At 43.1% G+C, this 16,066-nt stretch overlaps 2 protein-coding genes across 2 annotated transcripts in view; one reads left to right on the top strand and one right to left on the bottom strand.

The window, feature by feature from the left end:
• Nucleotides 1-970: 970 nt before the first annotated feature.
• Nucleotides 971-5,475, bottom strand: LOC139024404 (RING finger protein 228-like). The gene has a single exon (XM_070439186.1). The coding sequence runs from the start codon at nucleotides 4,694-4,696 to the stop codon at nucleotides 3,935-3,937; it is 762 nt and encodes a 253-aa protein (XP_070295287.1). The 5' UTR covers nucleotides 4,697-5,475; the 3' UTR covers nucleotides 971-3,934.
• A 2,548-nt stretch (nucleotides 5,476-8,023) lies between these two features.
• The window catches only part of sgpp2 (sphingosine-1-phosphate phosphatase 2), a 15,692-nt gene continuing 7,649 nt past the window's right edge, over nucleotides 8,024-16,066 (top strand). Inside the window, exons 1-2 of the mRNA XM_023978872.3 lie at nucleotides 8,024-8,349; nucleotides 15,331-15,492. Of these exons, the coding sequence (XP_023834640.1) occupies nucleotides 8,098-8,349; nucleotides 15,331-15,492 (414 nt within the window). The 5' untranslated portion in view covers nucleotides 8,024-8,097. The remainder of the gene's footprint in view (nucleotides 8,350-15,330; nucleotides 15,493-16,066) is intronic.

The raw sequence follows: 16,066 nt of genomic DNA, 5'->3' as shown, positions 1-16,066 counted from the left end.
GTTGGTTGGTAAGAGAGGGAGGGGGCTTTAGCAAATTCCAAAACTTTTGAGATGTTATCACCACATCCTGTAAAACAAGGGTGTCAAACTTCTGGATCAGGGCCGCATATACTCCCAGCTTTTCATCCATGCATAAAGGTCTAGACAATTCAATTGACCTGAGAAAATTATGGTAAAAATAAGAAAGATGGAAGGAAAACAAGGGAAGGGGAGAATGAATGGATATAGGGAAGCTCGTCTAACTCCCTCGTCTAACTCCCATATCTCTCTCTCTCGCTCTCTCTCTCGCTCTCTCTCTCTCATATTAACCAGGAGGTGGCGGTAGAGGTGCCCTGCAGGATGTTTTTTAGTGTCCATTTTTTTAAACAAAAACAGCAGTGTCAAAATGACAGTATGCATGTTGATACAGCGAATGCTCTAAGTGCAATCTATAACTTATAACTTTATTTGGCTGTCCCCATAGGATAACCATTTTTGGTTCCAGGTCGAACCCATTTGCGTTCTATGTAGAACCATTTCCACAGAGGGTTCTACATGGAACCCAATATGGTTCTACCTGGAACCAAAAAGGGTTCTCCTGAGTCCAGCCCCAAAAAACTTTTGAAACCCTTTTTCTAGTCTACGTTGCATCTACCACAAGAGGGTGTCTGTTAGCCTCCGACAATGTAACCAATGTTGCAGCGTGTTGTTGCCCTAAGTCTGGGATTTCCGAGACTAGGTGTCTGTGGGACAGTAGGTTACTGCTCCCTTCAGCCAAGGACTTTTCTATTCCTTATTGAATCCATGATAACTCAAACGTCAACAATTAACAGTCAGTTCTTAAAAGGATAGTTTGGAAATTTTGGCAATGAGGCCTTTTATTTAGGGGTGGCAGGTAGCCTAGTGGTTAGAGCGTTGGGCCAGTAACCGCAAGGTTGCTAGATCAAATCCCAAGCTGACAAAGTAAAAATCTGTTGTTCTGCCCCTGAACAAGGCAGTTAACCCACTGTTCCCTGGTAAGCCATCATTGTAAATAATAATTTGCTCTTAACTGACTTGCCTAGTTAAATAAAGGTTATAAAAAGAAAATCTACTAGTGTTAGCATGCTAGCAGATACCCATTGACCTCCAGTCATTGTGCTAATGCTAGTTAGCATTGGCTCACAAAACTACCTCTAACTTCCTTTATACTGGACACAGACATAAAGAAAAGCCTGACTCTGGGGAAGTAGGTGAAGGGCATCATTGCCAAAATTCTAAACTTTCCCTTTATGTATTCTTTACTGACATGCCTATCATCAACATGTCTAATTTCAAAGTTTTAAGAGAAAGGATCATTGCACATAAACTTTGTACTGTTTTCTTTAATACTGAACTGTTTTAAACAGCACATACCTAACATTTATCTGTGCAAATACATTTTAGTACCTTAACAACAACGACATTTTCAACAAACTCAAAAACATCCAAGTTTTCTTTTTAAAATTCATAATGAATGAATACAATAATAGACAATATACAGTATATAAACCCTTTACTTTTGTCAAATAAGAGGGCGAAAGTGCATCTTCTAACGGTTATACTGACAGTCTAACAGGTTGATTGAAGCATGTTTGATTGTGAGGCAATGTTAAAGTGAATTTGTTAGGGCAGTAAGTGCTTAGATATAACTCGCGTATATCCCAGCCGTCTCCTATTTACATATTATTTACGTGAATCCTAAAAGACACGTCTTTAGGAAGAGGGCCCAACAGTGTCTGTTCTACACAGAGCACGTACAGTAGAAAGTAAATACAAAACGAAATAGCTTCAGGGCTGTATAAATATAAGCCTTATGGTCTACAGTAGTACTGTTGGGATTATTTATCCTTCTATAGTAGTTAAGTGATTGATTAATATCATTGATTGTACTGAGAGTCCAACCATCAGTCTCTGATTATAGGGAAACCAGTGCAGCACAGTAGGCCCTGATTTCAATGCCCCTGGCCTAATGACTAATATTGACAAATCCAATCACTCTCATTTTAGTCTCTCAGTTCCATAGGCATTACAAAAACTGTGCCTCAGACTTTGAGGACCCTACTCCATCCTCATAGCAACTCTCTCAATATGCCACTGATGATCCCCGACCATACAGTTGTAACCGTTTAGCTTCCGTCCCTCTCCTCGCCCCTACCTGGGCTCGAACAAGGGACCCTCTGCACACATCAACAACTGCCTCCCATTGTTACCCATCGCTCCACAAAAGCCGCAGCACTTGCAGAGCAAGGGGAACAACTACTTCAAGGTCTCAGAGCGAGTGACGTCACCGATTGAAACGCTATTAGAGCGCACCCCGCTAACTAGCTAGCCATTTCACATCGGTTACACTCACCCCCCTTTTGACCTCCTCCTTTTCTGCAGCAACCAGTGATCCGGGTCAACAGCATCAATGTAACAGTATAGCTTCCATCCCTCTCCTCGCCCCTACCTGGGATCGAACCAGGGACCCTCTGCACACATCGTTACCCATCGCTCCACAAAAGACGCGGCCCTTGCAGAGCAAGGGGAACAACTACTTCAAGGTCTCAGAGCGAGTGACGTCACCGATTGAAACGCTATTAGTGTGCACCCCGCTAACTAGCTAGCCATTTCACATCGGTTACACAGGCAACAGGCTAGAGGAATCTGTTTGCTTTGGAAACCTGTCAAGCACATGGCAATTAAAGATGCACTCCAGAGTTTTTCTATCATTTCAGCCAGTAGTTTTGAAAGTGGTGCTCACCAGCCGAAACGGATCTCTGTTTTTTGTGTAGCCTACTACGTCATCCAATTGTGTAGTACGTCATCCATTTTCATGTGATATGTTAGGAATTTTGCAACATGTATGATATCATACAAATTTTGCAATTCGTGTGACTGTTACAAATCAAACTTGTGCAATATGTTAGGAATTTGTTGTGCTTTAGATCCTGGAGTGCATCTTCAACCACCTAAAGAGAGGGGTAAATTAGCACCTCATTCGAAAACGGAGGAAATGCCTCCTCCCTTCTTCAAGGTTCTCATCAATGATCTGAAGTGAATGACAACAAGACTCAAAGCAATATGGTGGGAAGGAACCTTGCTTTCACCTTCACTGTCTGTCAGACCGGTGGTGATGATCAGTCGACAGGCAGGAGGAAGGGAAGAGGATGCTTTCAGAGGCCTGGCAGATGATGATGACCTGACTACACAGGCAGAAGAAAGGCCAGAGAGATGTACACAGGTGTACAGTAGGCCTACAACCGGAGCACTTTCGAAATAGGAATGTAGCAGGCACCTGTTCTCTAGACCTACTCTTGGTAACCTAAACACCATGTCAATTTAAATAGCGGTAAGGACACCTCTCCTATCTTCACAGATACTGTACCATTTACACATCTTACATGAGTGACTTGTCAATTACATATATTAGTGACTCCTCAAATGAGTGGGCCTGTTATAGGCATGATACAAAATCTCAAACCTATTCATGTGGAATTGTATAGCCCACACTACAATAACATGGGCAGGTGCGTCTTTGAGATGCATGGGAGGGAGGACAGCTTTTCATACAGTGAGAGGCATAGTGATGTATATCAAACCCCAGTCCTCAACTCAATCAACCAGCAATCAACCAGTCTATTCTGGGAGCGACAGGCAGTTCATCTAGGTCTCAGGCAAGGTTACCCATCATCATATAAACCTGCCATAGGTAGACATACAAGTGCATGTATGAATGTATCAATGGTAGGCTACTGTAGGCTTAGTACTCAATGAGCAGATGAAGGTGTTTACATGGTGTTTGCTATATCCTACTGTTAAAAGGCCATTCTGGACAATGTTTATTTCAACAACAACAAAAAGTAAAGGGAGGGAGGGACATTATGCTAGTATACAGCAGTATTTACATAATCACACACACATCACATTATCATCATGATTAGCATCTTCATCATCAGGCGTTCCTCCTATTCGTTCCAGAGGAGCGGCCTGACTCGTGATCGGGTCTATATTTTAACCAGCAGATCAGCCACGTGACGACCACCGAGAACATGGCTAGGATGCTGGCCACCGACAGGCAGATGGGTCCCGCGGGCGAGGGCGGGTTGCTGTGACTGTGCACGAAGATCAGGCCCATGAAGAGCAGAACCAGCATGGACAGAAAGGAGAAKATCACRCACACACAGCCCGTAGTCAGGGCAACCCGCTTGCAGCTCTGACAGCTTCCATAGCGCACCGAGTCCTGGGAGAGGGTAGTGGCSGTGGACAAGGTAGTGGAGGGGGTAGCTTGGCTCGTGGACGCCCCCGATGCCTCCTCGCGCCTGAGGGCGACGAGTGCGGGGTGCAACSGRGGMGGGTAGAGGGGCAARGCATCCTGAGGCAGAGGGTCAGAGTCAATGTACAATGGGAAATCCTCCGTTACCTTGGTATTATTGGGCAGGTTTTGTATCCGATAGTCCGGCACGGGCGTCCTGTGGCGACATATAGGGCAGCTGATTCGCCATGGACGCTCCTCGCGGAGATGGATAGTGTTCAGGCACTCCTCGCAAAATGTGTGCAAGCATTCTAAAATCTTGGGTGCGCGACGGTCAAGGTCGAAATAATTGTAACATATTTTGCATTCATACTCCTCGTATGGGAATGCTATCTCCAGCCCGCGCGTGGGTTCCGCTCCACTGGATGCTGAATCTACCTCTGCCATGTCATCTTTCGCCATTCACATTCTCTACGAAGACAAAGGAGCCTACAGGCAGATATGTAGATAACAGTGTTCGTCTATCCCCCGTTCATAAAAGCGCCATCATCTCGCTGATGAATTGTATAGCCTACGTTGACATTGTTGATATATTTGTATAATCCCCACGACGCCAAAAAATTTTATCCAGGCGTCACCCGTTATCACCAGTGTTCAGATCCGCTGGTTAAATATGAAATGGGTCTCATTTTACGCTTCGGGGTGTGGGAATCGGTGATGTAATGCTCGTGATGACTCTTCGATGCGAGGGTTGGGGTTAATCCACCGGAGTGATCTATGCTCAGCCCGCAGAGAGAGGCGACAGTAAGGCGACGAACGACAGACACACAGTTCATGGTTGTTATCTTTCCTCGGTTGGTCGAAACCGCCCGGGTTGATAGGGGAGGACAAGAGACACCGTTTTCAGCCCTTTCTGGGAATCAGAACGAGGGGCGATGTAGAGATAACAAAGTCCGCCGCCATCATGCCATACAGAAGGGATGCGCCATAATTAAATCAAAACATCTCATGAGTTCAAACGAGACTCTGTCAAAAAGGCAAAGTTGAAAGGTCCACTGTGACATAAACTGTGTTCATATAAACTGTGCTCCTATTGTTTTGTTTAATATACTCCTGAGACCCAGCAATTCATTTTTGTCCTCTCTAGTGGTCATCCGTTCTTGGTCCGCATCTCCGAGGCCATACAAGCTACTATATAAGTCCTGTTGTCCCTTTGAGAGGACATTCTGGGCTTTTCAGTGATATCGTATGTGTGGGGGTGTGACTTTGAAAAGTTGAACTTCCTGGTTCTAAAAAAAAACGTCTGCCATTAAAATTAGCACATGTTATGGACATTTGAAAAGAAGTGCGTGTGGGCTAATTATTAATGATACTTTTTATGAGTTTGAAATTCAAATGGTTTCTGGTAGGCCTAAGTGAATATCTCAGCAACAGTTAAGTGAGGTGTCAGGACTGTGTAAAAAAAAAAAGCACATTAAATGAGAATGCTAAATACGAGGTTATCAAGAAATATCCTCTGTAGTGGACTACCAGATGCCACAACTATGTGTTTTACCTACTGTACCTATTGACCGTAATCAAAGACAGCCCAGTATGAAGATATGCTGATCACACTTGTAGGCGACGTCATGCGTAGAAACACTTCATCCGGTCTAATGGTCGTCTCGCGCCAAACTGCGCATGTGCAAGCAGTCAAATCAAAGGCACGCCTTCAATATAAAGTTGTTTTGACGAAAATGAAAACGTGTCAGTTTGTCACTTTCACGATGTTGGAGTTCAACTACTTAAAACATTGGCTCGAATCTAGGTTGTGCCTTTAGAGATCGAGAAAATTAACAACAAAGAAAGAATTGTTCGCTTCCCCCATTGACTTCTCAAACCCCTGGCCTGTTCTGTTTGGTCTGTTTTCCAAGCATTTCCGGAAGCCTCGCGATGTTGCGCCTCTTGGTTTAGAAACTGTGTTGTAATGTAACGTATGTCAAAATGACCACTACAGAGGACAATTTTGCACTTACAATAAAACAGAAATAACAATATTTGTTCACATTTTTTTCTTGGTAACATGTTTATATTTCGCCCCAAACACTTATGTAATGTAAAAAAACTAAAACAATCGCAAACTTTTTTTGTCGGGTCTCAGGAGGATATTATAATATTACTTAAAAAAAATATATATATATATTTAACCTTTATTTAACCAGGTAGGCCAGTTGAGAACAAGTTCTCATTTACAACTGCGACCTGGCCAAGATAAAGCAAAGCAGTGCAACAAAAACAACAGCCCAGAGTTACACATAAACAAAGGTACTGTCAATAACACAATAGAAAAATATATGTACAGTGTGTACAAATGTAGAAGATTAGGGAGGTAAGGCAATAAATAGGCCACAGAGGTGAAATAATTACAATGTAGCATTAACACTGGAGTGATAGATGTGCAGATGATGATGTGCAAGTAGAGATACTGGGGTGCAAAAGAGCAAAAAGATAAATAACAATATGGGGATGAGGTAGTTGGGTGTGCTTTTTACAGATTGGCTGTGTCCAGGTACAGTGATGGTAAGCTGCTCTGACAGCTGATGCTTAAAGTTAGAGAGGGAGATATGTCTCCAGCTTCAGTGATTTTTACAATTCGTTCCAGTCATTGGAAGCAGAGAACTGGAAGGAATGGTGGCCAAAGAGGGTTTTGGCTTTGGGGGTGACCAGTGAAATATACCTGCTGGAGCGCGTGCTATGGGTGGGTGTTGCCATGGTGACCAGTGAGCTGAGATAATGCAGGGCTTTACCTAGCAAACACTGTAACCTAAACCAACATAGGCAATTTGCACCTTGCAGTTTATCCCGTTTTGGGAATATTGCAGACTTATTATTCTGTATCAGGCCTAAAGTAGATACTTATTTTATTTGACCCATTAAGTCTTCAGGTTCAATATCACTTATTGAATAAAGGCATATTGTCACGCGGGACTAGGTTGGCGAAAGAACCAGACGCAGAGAGAGAGAGCCGCTTGGGAAAAAATATACCTTATATTTATTCTCCACAAGAACTGAATAAGCCCGAACATCCAGGGCGTAGAGAAACACTTGCCAAACACCCAAAATACACACACGTAACAAAAAACAATCCCGCACAAAACAAGGGCGGGTCTTACTCCTAATTATAGGGAAGCTCATTACGAAACAAAAACAGGTGCAACTAATAAGACAAAACAAACAGACAAACGAAAAAGGGATCGGTGGCGGCTAGTAGAACGGTGACGACGACCGCCGAGCACCGCCCGAACAGGCAGGGGAGTCAACTTCGGCGGAAGTCGTGACACATATAGCATAACCTTAAGCCCATTTGGCCTCATTAGGCTATATGTTGAACAAAATACTTCAAAATAAGAAAAAAATAAAGACACACACGCACTCACACACACACACAACACACACGCACTCACACACACAACACACACACACGCACTCACACACACAACACACACGCACTCACACACACACCACACACGCAGGCCCTGCAGATAAACACAGGCTACATAGTTACATAGTTATCTCAAAATTATAGGCCGATTGTTATAGACTATTAGAATACATTGACAATTTAAAAAAAAGAAGTTAATATAAGGGTTTCAAAAATAGTGGTTGATCTTTTCACGTAGTCTAAAGGTCGGTGAATTTGTCTGGCTTTATGACAGTTCGGTGCTCCTGGCGTATCCCACACACACCTGTCAAACCGCACCTGCACGCACAGAAAACACACCTCTGTGTGGGATGAGCCCAAGGGTGGGTAATGCGCTCTGTCTTAGTCTGTACCTGTCTGTCTGTTCTCATACACCTCATAGGCTACTATTGAGAGAGTTGCGATGCTCAAATTGCTTAAATATCTGCATGGTTCGGAGCTTGTGGCCAAGTTCCAGAGGGCATGCGGTCTGTTCCTCATCGAAGCCGCGCATCAGAACGGAAACTGGGTGCACCCTCCGCGGGAGACGCCGCTCATAGACGCGGAAGCACCTCACCAACTTGCTCGACTGCGGTGCGGTAATGGACACGTTATTACCAATGAAAAGGACAGCAACTCAAATGACAAACACAAGGAAAATGGATACAGTGTTGGTGTAAGTGTAAACTTTTCTATGAGAGTTTGAGTTATTGAGTTGAAGAAATAGAAGAATGTAGGCTCCCACTGGGCAAAAACTGGTTGAATCAATGTTGTTTCCAGGTCATTTCAACCCCAAAATGTAACGCGATGATGTTGAATCAACATGGACAACTGATTGGATTAGCAAAAAGTAAAAAGTAATCAATGTAAAATAATTTTGTATTTTTTCACCTAACTTTTAACCTACTGTAAATCCAATGACATTATTATTTTTTTGTAGATTTGACATTTTTAATCCACGTTAGTTGACAACTTAACCAAATGTAAATTAAAACTAGATTTTGAATTGATGTATGTGCCCAGTGGGCTATAGGCTACCTTCCCAGGGCTGGCGTTATGGGCTGGCCTTGGGAAGGTATAGCCTCTATTCCATACCTCCTTGCCCATCCAAATAAAATGCCCATCCAAATAAAATATTTAAAATTGACCATTGATATGACTGAAATGCACACCAACAGAAGGACTCATCAATCATATAAAGCATCTGAACAAACTAAACTGCAAACTGTCTCAGTTTGCTCCCAAGTGGCGCAGTGGTCTAAGGCACAGCATCTTAGTACAAGAGGCATCACTACAGTCCCTGGTTCGAATCCAGGCTGTATCACATCAGGCTGTGATTGGGAGTTCCATAGGGTGGCGCACAATTGTCCCAGCACTGTCCGGGTTTGGCAAGGGTTGGCTGTCATTGTAAATAAGAATTTATTCTTTACTGACTTGCCTAGTTAAGTAAAGGTTAAATAAATACAAAATAAATAAAAAATTTAGCCCATGTATCTGATGCTGTCTGATCAAAAAGAGTATGGCATGTCATACTCTTTTTGGCCCGACAGAATCAGATACATGGGTTACATATTGTAAGACATAGGGGTACTGTTTTGCTCACTCGGATGCTTTCTTCGTTGACATAGTTTTTCAGCCATGCAAATTGAAGGAAAGTTGGCGGGTGCACAGTGCACTGTTCGGATGGTGGAATTATTTTTGAAGAACCTGTGAAGATAACTTACTTTTTGAATAGCACATCCAATAGGCTTAAAAGGGAAATGCGGAGGGAAATGTTTGTGGACTAATTGCCAAGCCTTGGTGTAAGTGGCAAAATATCATGATCTGATGAGCCCAAATGGGCAGGACCCAGTTGATTGATTTGATACAATGTTGCACTTCACTAGGGATAGTTCAAGTCAAGAAAGATGAAAAGGGAGGCAGACAGCCGGAGTAGAGAGATGAATGCGATTTTAATTTTTAATTTTTATTTATTTATCGGCTTTATGTATTTTTACTTTGTTGACCATGGAAGTTATAGGCCTACTGCTACATTGGTCTATAGGCTATCTCTGAGTTCCATGCATGCGCTCATTTCTTTAGCTGCCAATGGATCACGGTGTATCAATGTGTCCATATGGCAAGGGCTGGTGCTCTCACAGTAGTTAAATTTGAATTTATAAATTAATTCAGATTTTATGATTAACCAAGTCATAATGATATTGAGAAATGAAAACATTATTATTGAAATGAACCTGATCAACAAAAATGCATGTATGAAAATCATAACTGGCACACAGATTGGTAGAAATGGTAGAATAAATTGTAAGCTTCCCCAAACTTGAAACAAACGAAGTGATTTGTTTGACAATCAGATGAAAACAAATTGTCTGGTTGTGTTCATGCCACGTTACTAGGCTAACATATTGAACTGTTTTAAGATGGTGAATCATTTAGCTCTTTTTTTCTGAATTTTAGGACCCCTGTAGGTATAAACATTTTTTTTAACAAATAATTTGATAAAATATTGAATTTGGCCTTTACTACTATAGCCAATAGAATGCAATACAGAACACATTCATAAATGGCAAAACAGACCATAAAAAAAAGAAACCATAAGAAATTAGTTTTTTTTAATTGTCTGTCCTATATCTAGGAGATATAAGAAAGCTCAGGAAATATTAATGTTTTTTGGACACATATTTAACCCCTTTTTTTATCTGGCACAAAACTACCTCAATACTTTCATACATTTTTTAACTGGTACCGGGTTACCTTTAGACGAGTCCATGGAGCTTGTGGGGGTCATAGAGAAAAATGGAGATCACCATCTTGTTCGTGAGAGTCTCATCTTTCCACAGAGTGGTCATATTAATTTGTAACCGTTAAAACACTACAGACAGTTTTGCGAGAAGACCAATTTTCGGGATGTCTCATGGTCTAACAAACACCGCTGTAGCTCGGCCACCTTCCACTGCAGATGTGGAAGACCGACATATACAGATGCAGTGGATTGAGACTCAGCCCATGCAGATGTCTGGAGCTTAAACTGACATATTTTGATGGGGATTTTTGTATTATGTTACTTAGATTGATGCACAGGTGCATCAATAGACTCTTAATAATGTAGATGTCTTTACTATAAAACCCATTTTAAAAAATTGTCCCATGAAAAATACGTGCCCCCTATGGAAACTGATTAGTTCTGACAGCGGTCCTGTACCTTCCGACAGGCTTTTCTTGTTAGTCCACCTTTCTTTGATTGAAGGTAGAGATTGCTTACAGATTGATTATCCAATGGTCAAAATGTATTTTGCAGTCTTATTCATTGCATTTGTTTTGAAGAATGAAACCAAGTAGGCTATGAGTAGTCTAAACAAACAACCCAACATCCGTGTTTGTTCTGGGGTGTTTGTTAGGCTATTCAAATGGGACATAACATAGGCTACATAGCCTATGACCTGACTTGAGCATTTAGCCTAGGCTATTATTTTGTTTAAGCTACTTTAAACTTACATACAAGAGACATTCAATATCGAAAGCATTTCCAACCTGATGAGGACCGCTGAAGGCCTTCAAATCAAATCAGATTTTATTGGTCACATACACGTGTTTAGCAGATGTTATTGCGGGTGTAGCGAAATGCTTGCGCTTCTAGCGCCGACAGTGCAGTATTATCTAACAGTTTCACAACATATACCCCAAAAAACACGTAAATCTAAGTAAAGAATGGATTAAGAATATATATGCATATATGTCAGAGCGGCATTGGACTAAAATACAGTGACATAGTATAGAATACAGTATATACATATGAGATGAGCAATGCAAGATACGGAGACATTATTAAAGTGGCTAGTGTTTCATTTCCTTAAAGTGACCAGTGATTCCTAATCTATGTCTATAGGCAGCAGCCTCTGATGTGCTGGAGATGGCTGTTTAACAATCAGTGGTGTAGTATAGAATACAATACAGTATATAGATATGAAATGGATGATGCAATATGTAAACACAATTTAAAATGACTAGGATACTGTAGAATAGTGTGGAGTACAGTTTATACATATGAGATGAGTAATGCTAGATCCGGAAACATTATTACAGTGGCTAGTGATCCATTTCTAAAAGTGGCCAGTGATTCCTAATCTATGTCTATAGGTAGCCGCTAGTGATGGCTGTTTAACAGTCTGATGGCCTTGAGATAGAAGCTGTTTTTCAGTGTCTCGGTCCCAGCTTTGATGCACCTGTACTGACCTCGCCTTCTGGATGATAGCGGGGTGAACAGGCAGTGGCTCGGGTGGTTGATATCCTTGATGATCCTTTTGTCCTTCCTATGGCATCGGGTGCTGTAGGTGTCCTGGAGGGCGGGAAGTTTGCCCCCGGGAATGAACTGGGCAGACCGCACCACCCTCTGGAGAGCTTTGCAGTTGTGGGCGGTGAAGTTGCTGTACCAGGCGGTGATACAGCCTGACTAGATGCTCTCGGTTGTGCATCTGTAAAAGTTTGTAAGGGTTTTAGGTTTTAAGCCACATTTCTTTAGCCTCTTGTGGTTGAAGAGGCACTGTTGCGCCTTCTTCACCTCACTGTCTGTGTGGGTGGACCATTTCAGTTTGTCAGTGATGTGTACGCGAAGGAACTTGAAGCTTTCCACCTTCTCCACTGCGGTCCCATTGATGTGGATAGGGGGGTGCTCCCTCTGCTGTTTCCTGAAGTTCACGATCATCTCCTTAGTTTTGTTGACGTTGAGTGAGAGGTTATTTTCCTGGCACCACACTCCCAGAGCCCTCACCTCCTCCCTGCAGGCTGTCTCATCATTGTTGGTAATCAAGCCTACTACTGTTGTGTCGTCTGCAAATTTGATGATTGAGTTGGAGGCGTGCTTCGCCACGCAGTCATGGGTGAACAGGGAGTGCAGAAGGGGGCTGAGCATGCACCCTTGTGTTGTTTCCTACCTTCACCACCTGGGGGCGACCTGTCAGGAAGTCCAGGACCCAGTTGCACAGGGCGGGGTTCAGACTCAGGGCCTCGAGCTTGATGATGAGCTTGGAGGGTACTATGGTGTTGAATGCTGAGCTATACTCAATGAACAGCATTCTTACATATGTATGCCTCTTGTCCAGATGGGACAGGGCAGTGTGCAGTGTGGTGGCAATTGCATTGTCTGTGGATCTATTGGGGCGGTAAGCAAATTGAAGAGGGTCTAGGGTGGCAGGTAAGGTGGAGGTGATATGATCCTTGACTAGTCTCTCAAAGCACTTAATGATGACAGAATTGAGTGCTACTGGGCAATAGTCATTTAGTTCAGTTACCTTTGCTTTCTTAGGTACAGGGACTATGGTGGTCATCTTGAAGCATGTGGGGACAACAGACTGGGATAGGGAGAGATTGAATATATCTGTGAACACACCAGACAGCTGGTCTGCGCATGCTCTGAGGACACGGCAAGGGATACCATCATACCATCAGCCTTGCAAGGGTTGACACGCTTAAATGTCTTACTCACGTCGGCCACAGAGAAGACAAGCCCACAGTCCTTGATAGCGGGCTGCGTCGGTATTATCGAGCGAAGAAGGTTATCAGCCTGTCCGGAAGAAAGACGTCGGTGTCCGCGACGTGGCTGGTTTTCCCTTTATAATCTGTTATTGTCTGTAGAACCTGCCACATACGTCTCGCGTCTGAGCCGTTGAACTGGGACTCAACTTCGTCCCTATACYGACGTTTAGCCTGCTTGATTGCTTTGCGGAGGGAAGAACTACACTGTTTGTATTCTTCCATATTCCCAGTCTTCTTGTCCTGGTTAAATGCGGTGGTTCACGCTTTCAGTTTTGCGCGAATGCTCCCATCTGTCCATGGTTTCTGATTGGGGTAGGTTTTCATAGTCACAGTGGGTACAACATCTCCTATGCACTTCCTGATAAACTCATTCACCGTATTGGTATATGTGTCAATATTATTTTCTGAAGCTACTCTGAACATATCCCAGTCCACGTGATCAAAACAATCTTGAAGCGAAGATTCCAATTGGTCAGACCAGCATTGAATAGTCCTCACCACGGGGTCTTCTGCCTATAGGAGGGGAGGAGCAAGATGGAATTGTGGTCAGATTTGCTGAATGGCTGGTGAGGGAGGGCGTTATATGCATTCTGGAAGGTAATATAACAATGGTTGAGGGATTTAGCAGCACGAGTACAACAATTAATATGTTGATAGAATTTCGGGAGGCTTTTCCTAAAATTTGCTTGGTTAAAATCCCCAGCTACAATAAATGCAGCCTCAGGATATATGGATTCAAGTTTGCATAAAGTCCAGTGAAGTTCTTTGAGGGCCTTTGTGGTATCCACTTGGAGGGGATATAGACCGCTGTGGCTATTATTGACAAAAATTCTCTCAGGAGATCGTACGGTCGGCATTTAATTGTGAGATATTCTAGATCGGGTGAACAGAACAGTTACACCATAAGTGATTAATCATAAAGCATATACCTCCACCCTTCTGCTTCCCAGAGAGATGTTTGTTCCTGTCGGCGCAATGTACTGAAAAACCAACTGGTTTTACCGTGTCAGACAGTATATCTTGAGAAAGCCGTGTTTCCGTGAAGTACGTTACAATCCCTGGTGTCTCTCTGGAAAAAAAACTCTCGCCTTGAGCTCATGAATTGTATTATCCAGAGATTGGACATTAGCGAGTAAAATACTCAGGAGCGGTGGGTGGTGTGCAGGCTTCCTAAATCGGACCAGAAGACTGCCTTGAGTACCTCTCCTTCTCCGGCGTGGTTTTGGGTCAGCATCCGTAATAAGTTCGATTGCTCTGGGGAGAGCAAACAAGGGATCCGCTCCAGAGAAGTCGTAATCCTGGTTGTAATGCTGGAAGTTCTGGTGAGTTATCGCCACTCTAATATCCAATAGTTCTTCCCGGCTGTGTGTATGACACAAAACAATTCTTGAGCTAATAATGCAAAAAATAGTACATAAACAAACAAAATACTGCAGAGTTGCTTAAGAGCTAGTCACGATGCTGCCATCTCCGTCGGCACCATCATGATGAACCTGGCGCGGATGAGGATGATGTCACAACTGGATCAGACGTGCCTCTGTTTCTCTTTTCCCTTCATCACACATTGGCGGTCCTGATGGTGACTCCCGGAAATGGAAGTGCCTAAAACATGTTTGTCAAATTATTTTCCAAAAGACAAAATATTTTTCTAAATTGAAATCAGAAGTAAACTGCCATTCATTGCGTTTCATAGGCTATCCATGTGACTCGTGAGATAAAGACTTCAACTGACAACGCTGTCCAAAAGTTGGAATTGATAACAATGCTCCATGGTCTATTACGAGTCTGCTCCTGCTAACTTGTACAAGTTGTACAGGTCGAGCCAAGGCCATATACAAATAGTTAATTTCACTATATGTTCATTTGAGGCTACAAGTGGTTATCTTGTTCAGCATATGGTTACAGAGGAGTGAAAATGATTGGAATGACAATGACCTGCAATGAGCCTCCTTTTTCTTATTATACTGTAGGCTACTCTGCTTTTACACTGTGAATGAGTGGCATAAACCGTTTACTGTAATTAATAAGGTTTCCCTCTTTTTCTAGTCTCAGATATCCCTGATCTTACATTGTGGGAGGCAACCTGTTTGTCTAGAGAGACTACTAGCTCTGTACCCACCCACAGGTGTCTGCTAGTCCCCAGTATGAGGTGAGGAACCGGCTGCTATACTTCCTGTTCCTGGTGTCGGCCGGGCTGGGTCACGAGGTCTTCTACATCACCTTCCCGCCTTGCTTACACTGGAACCTGGACCCCTTCCTCTGCAGACGCCTTGTCAACATCTGGACCGTAAGTCACCTGTGGTTGCAAATGGTTTGAAGAACAGAGAAGGTTGATGGTTTGAAGAACAGAGAAGGTAGCAAATGGAACCATATTCCATATATAGTGGGCCCTATGTGACCTGGTCAAAAGAAGTGGACTATATAGGCCACTACTTTTGACCAGGGCCCATAAGGCCCACTGTATAGGGATTGGGGTGCCATTTCGGATGCAGACACAGTCTTCTCTGCTCTTCAAACCATCCTCCCAGACATAAAGATTTTCTCTCTCTCTTCCACTGCTACCTATTAAATTCACACCTGCGGTTTCATTACAGAAAATAAATGTTTAACTGGAAATACCCACACCGATATGGTATACCAAAGCAGCGTCACAGACTGATGCCTTGCTTGAACATCCCATACAATCTCATGTTTTATCATGTGTGTAAGAGAGAGAGTGTATGAGACAATGAAGCTCTTCTTCTCCTTCTTCCTCACCTCCTCCTACCCCTTACCCCTCTCTGACCCAGCCTTTCATCCCTGTCCCCCTTACCCCTCTCTGACCCAGCCTTTCATCCCTGTCCCCCTTACCCCTCTCTGAC

This window comes from Salvelinus sp. IW2-2015, linkage group LG4p, assembly GCF_002910315.2.
Source record: "Salvelinus sp. IW2-2015 linkage group LG4p, ASM291031v2, whole genome shotgun sequence".
Taxonomy (NCBI): Eukaryota; Metazoa; Chordata; class Actinopteri; order Salmoniformes; family Salmonidae; genus Salvelinus; species Salvelinus sp. IW2-2015.
The sequence above is the reverse complement of the archived record's forward strand: the minus strand, read 5'-3'. Positions and strand labels throughout refer to the sequence as shown.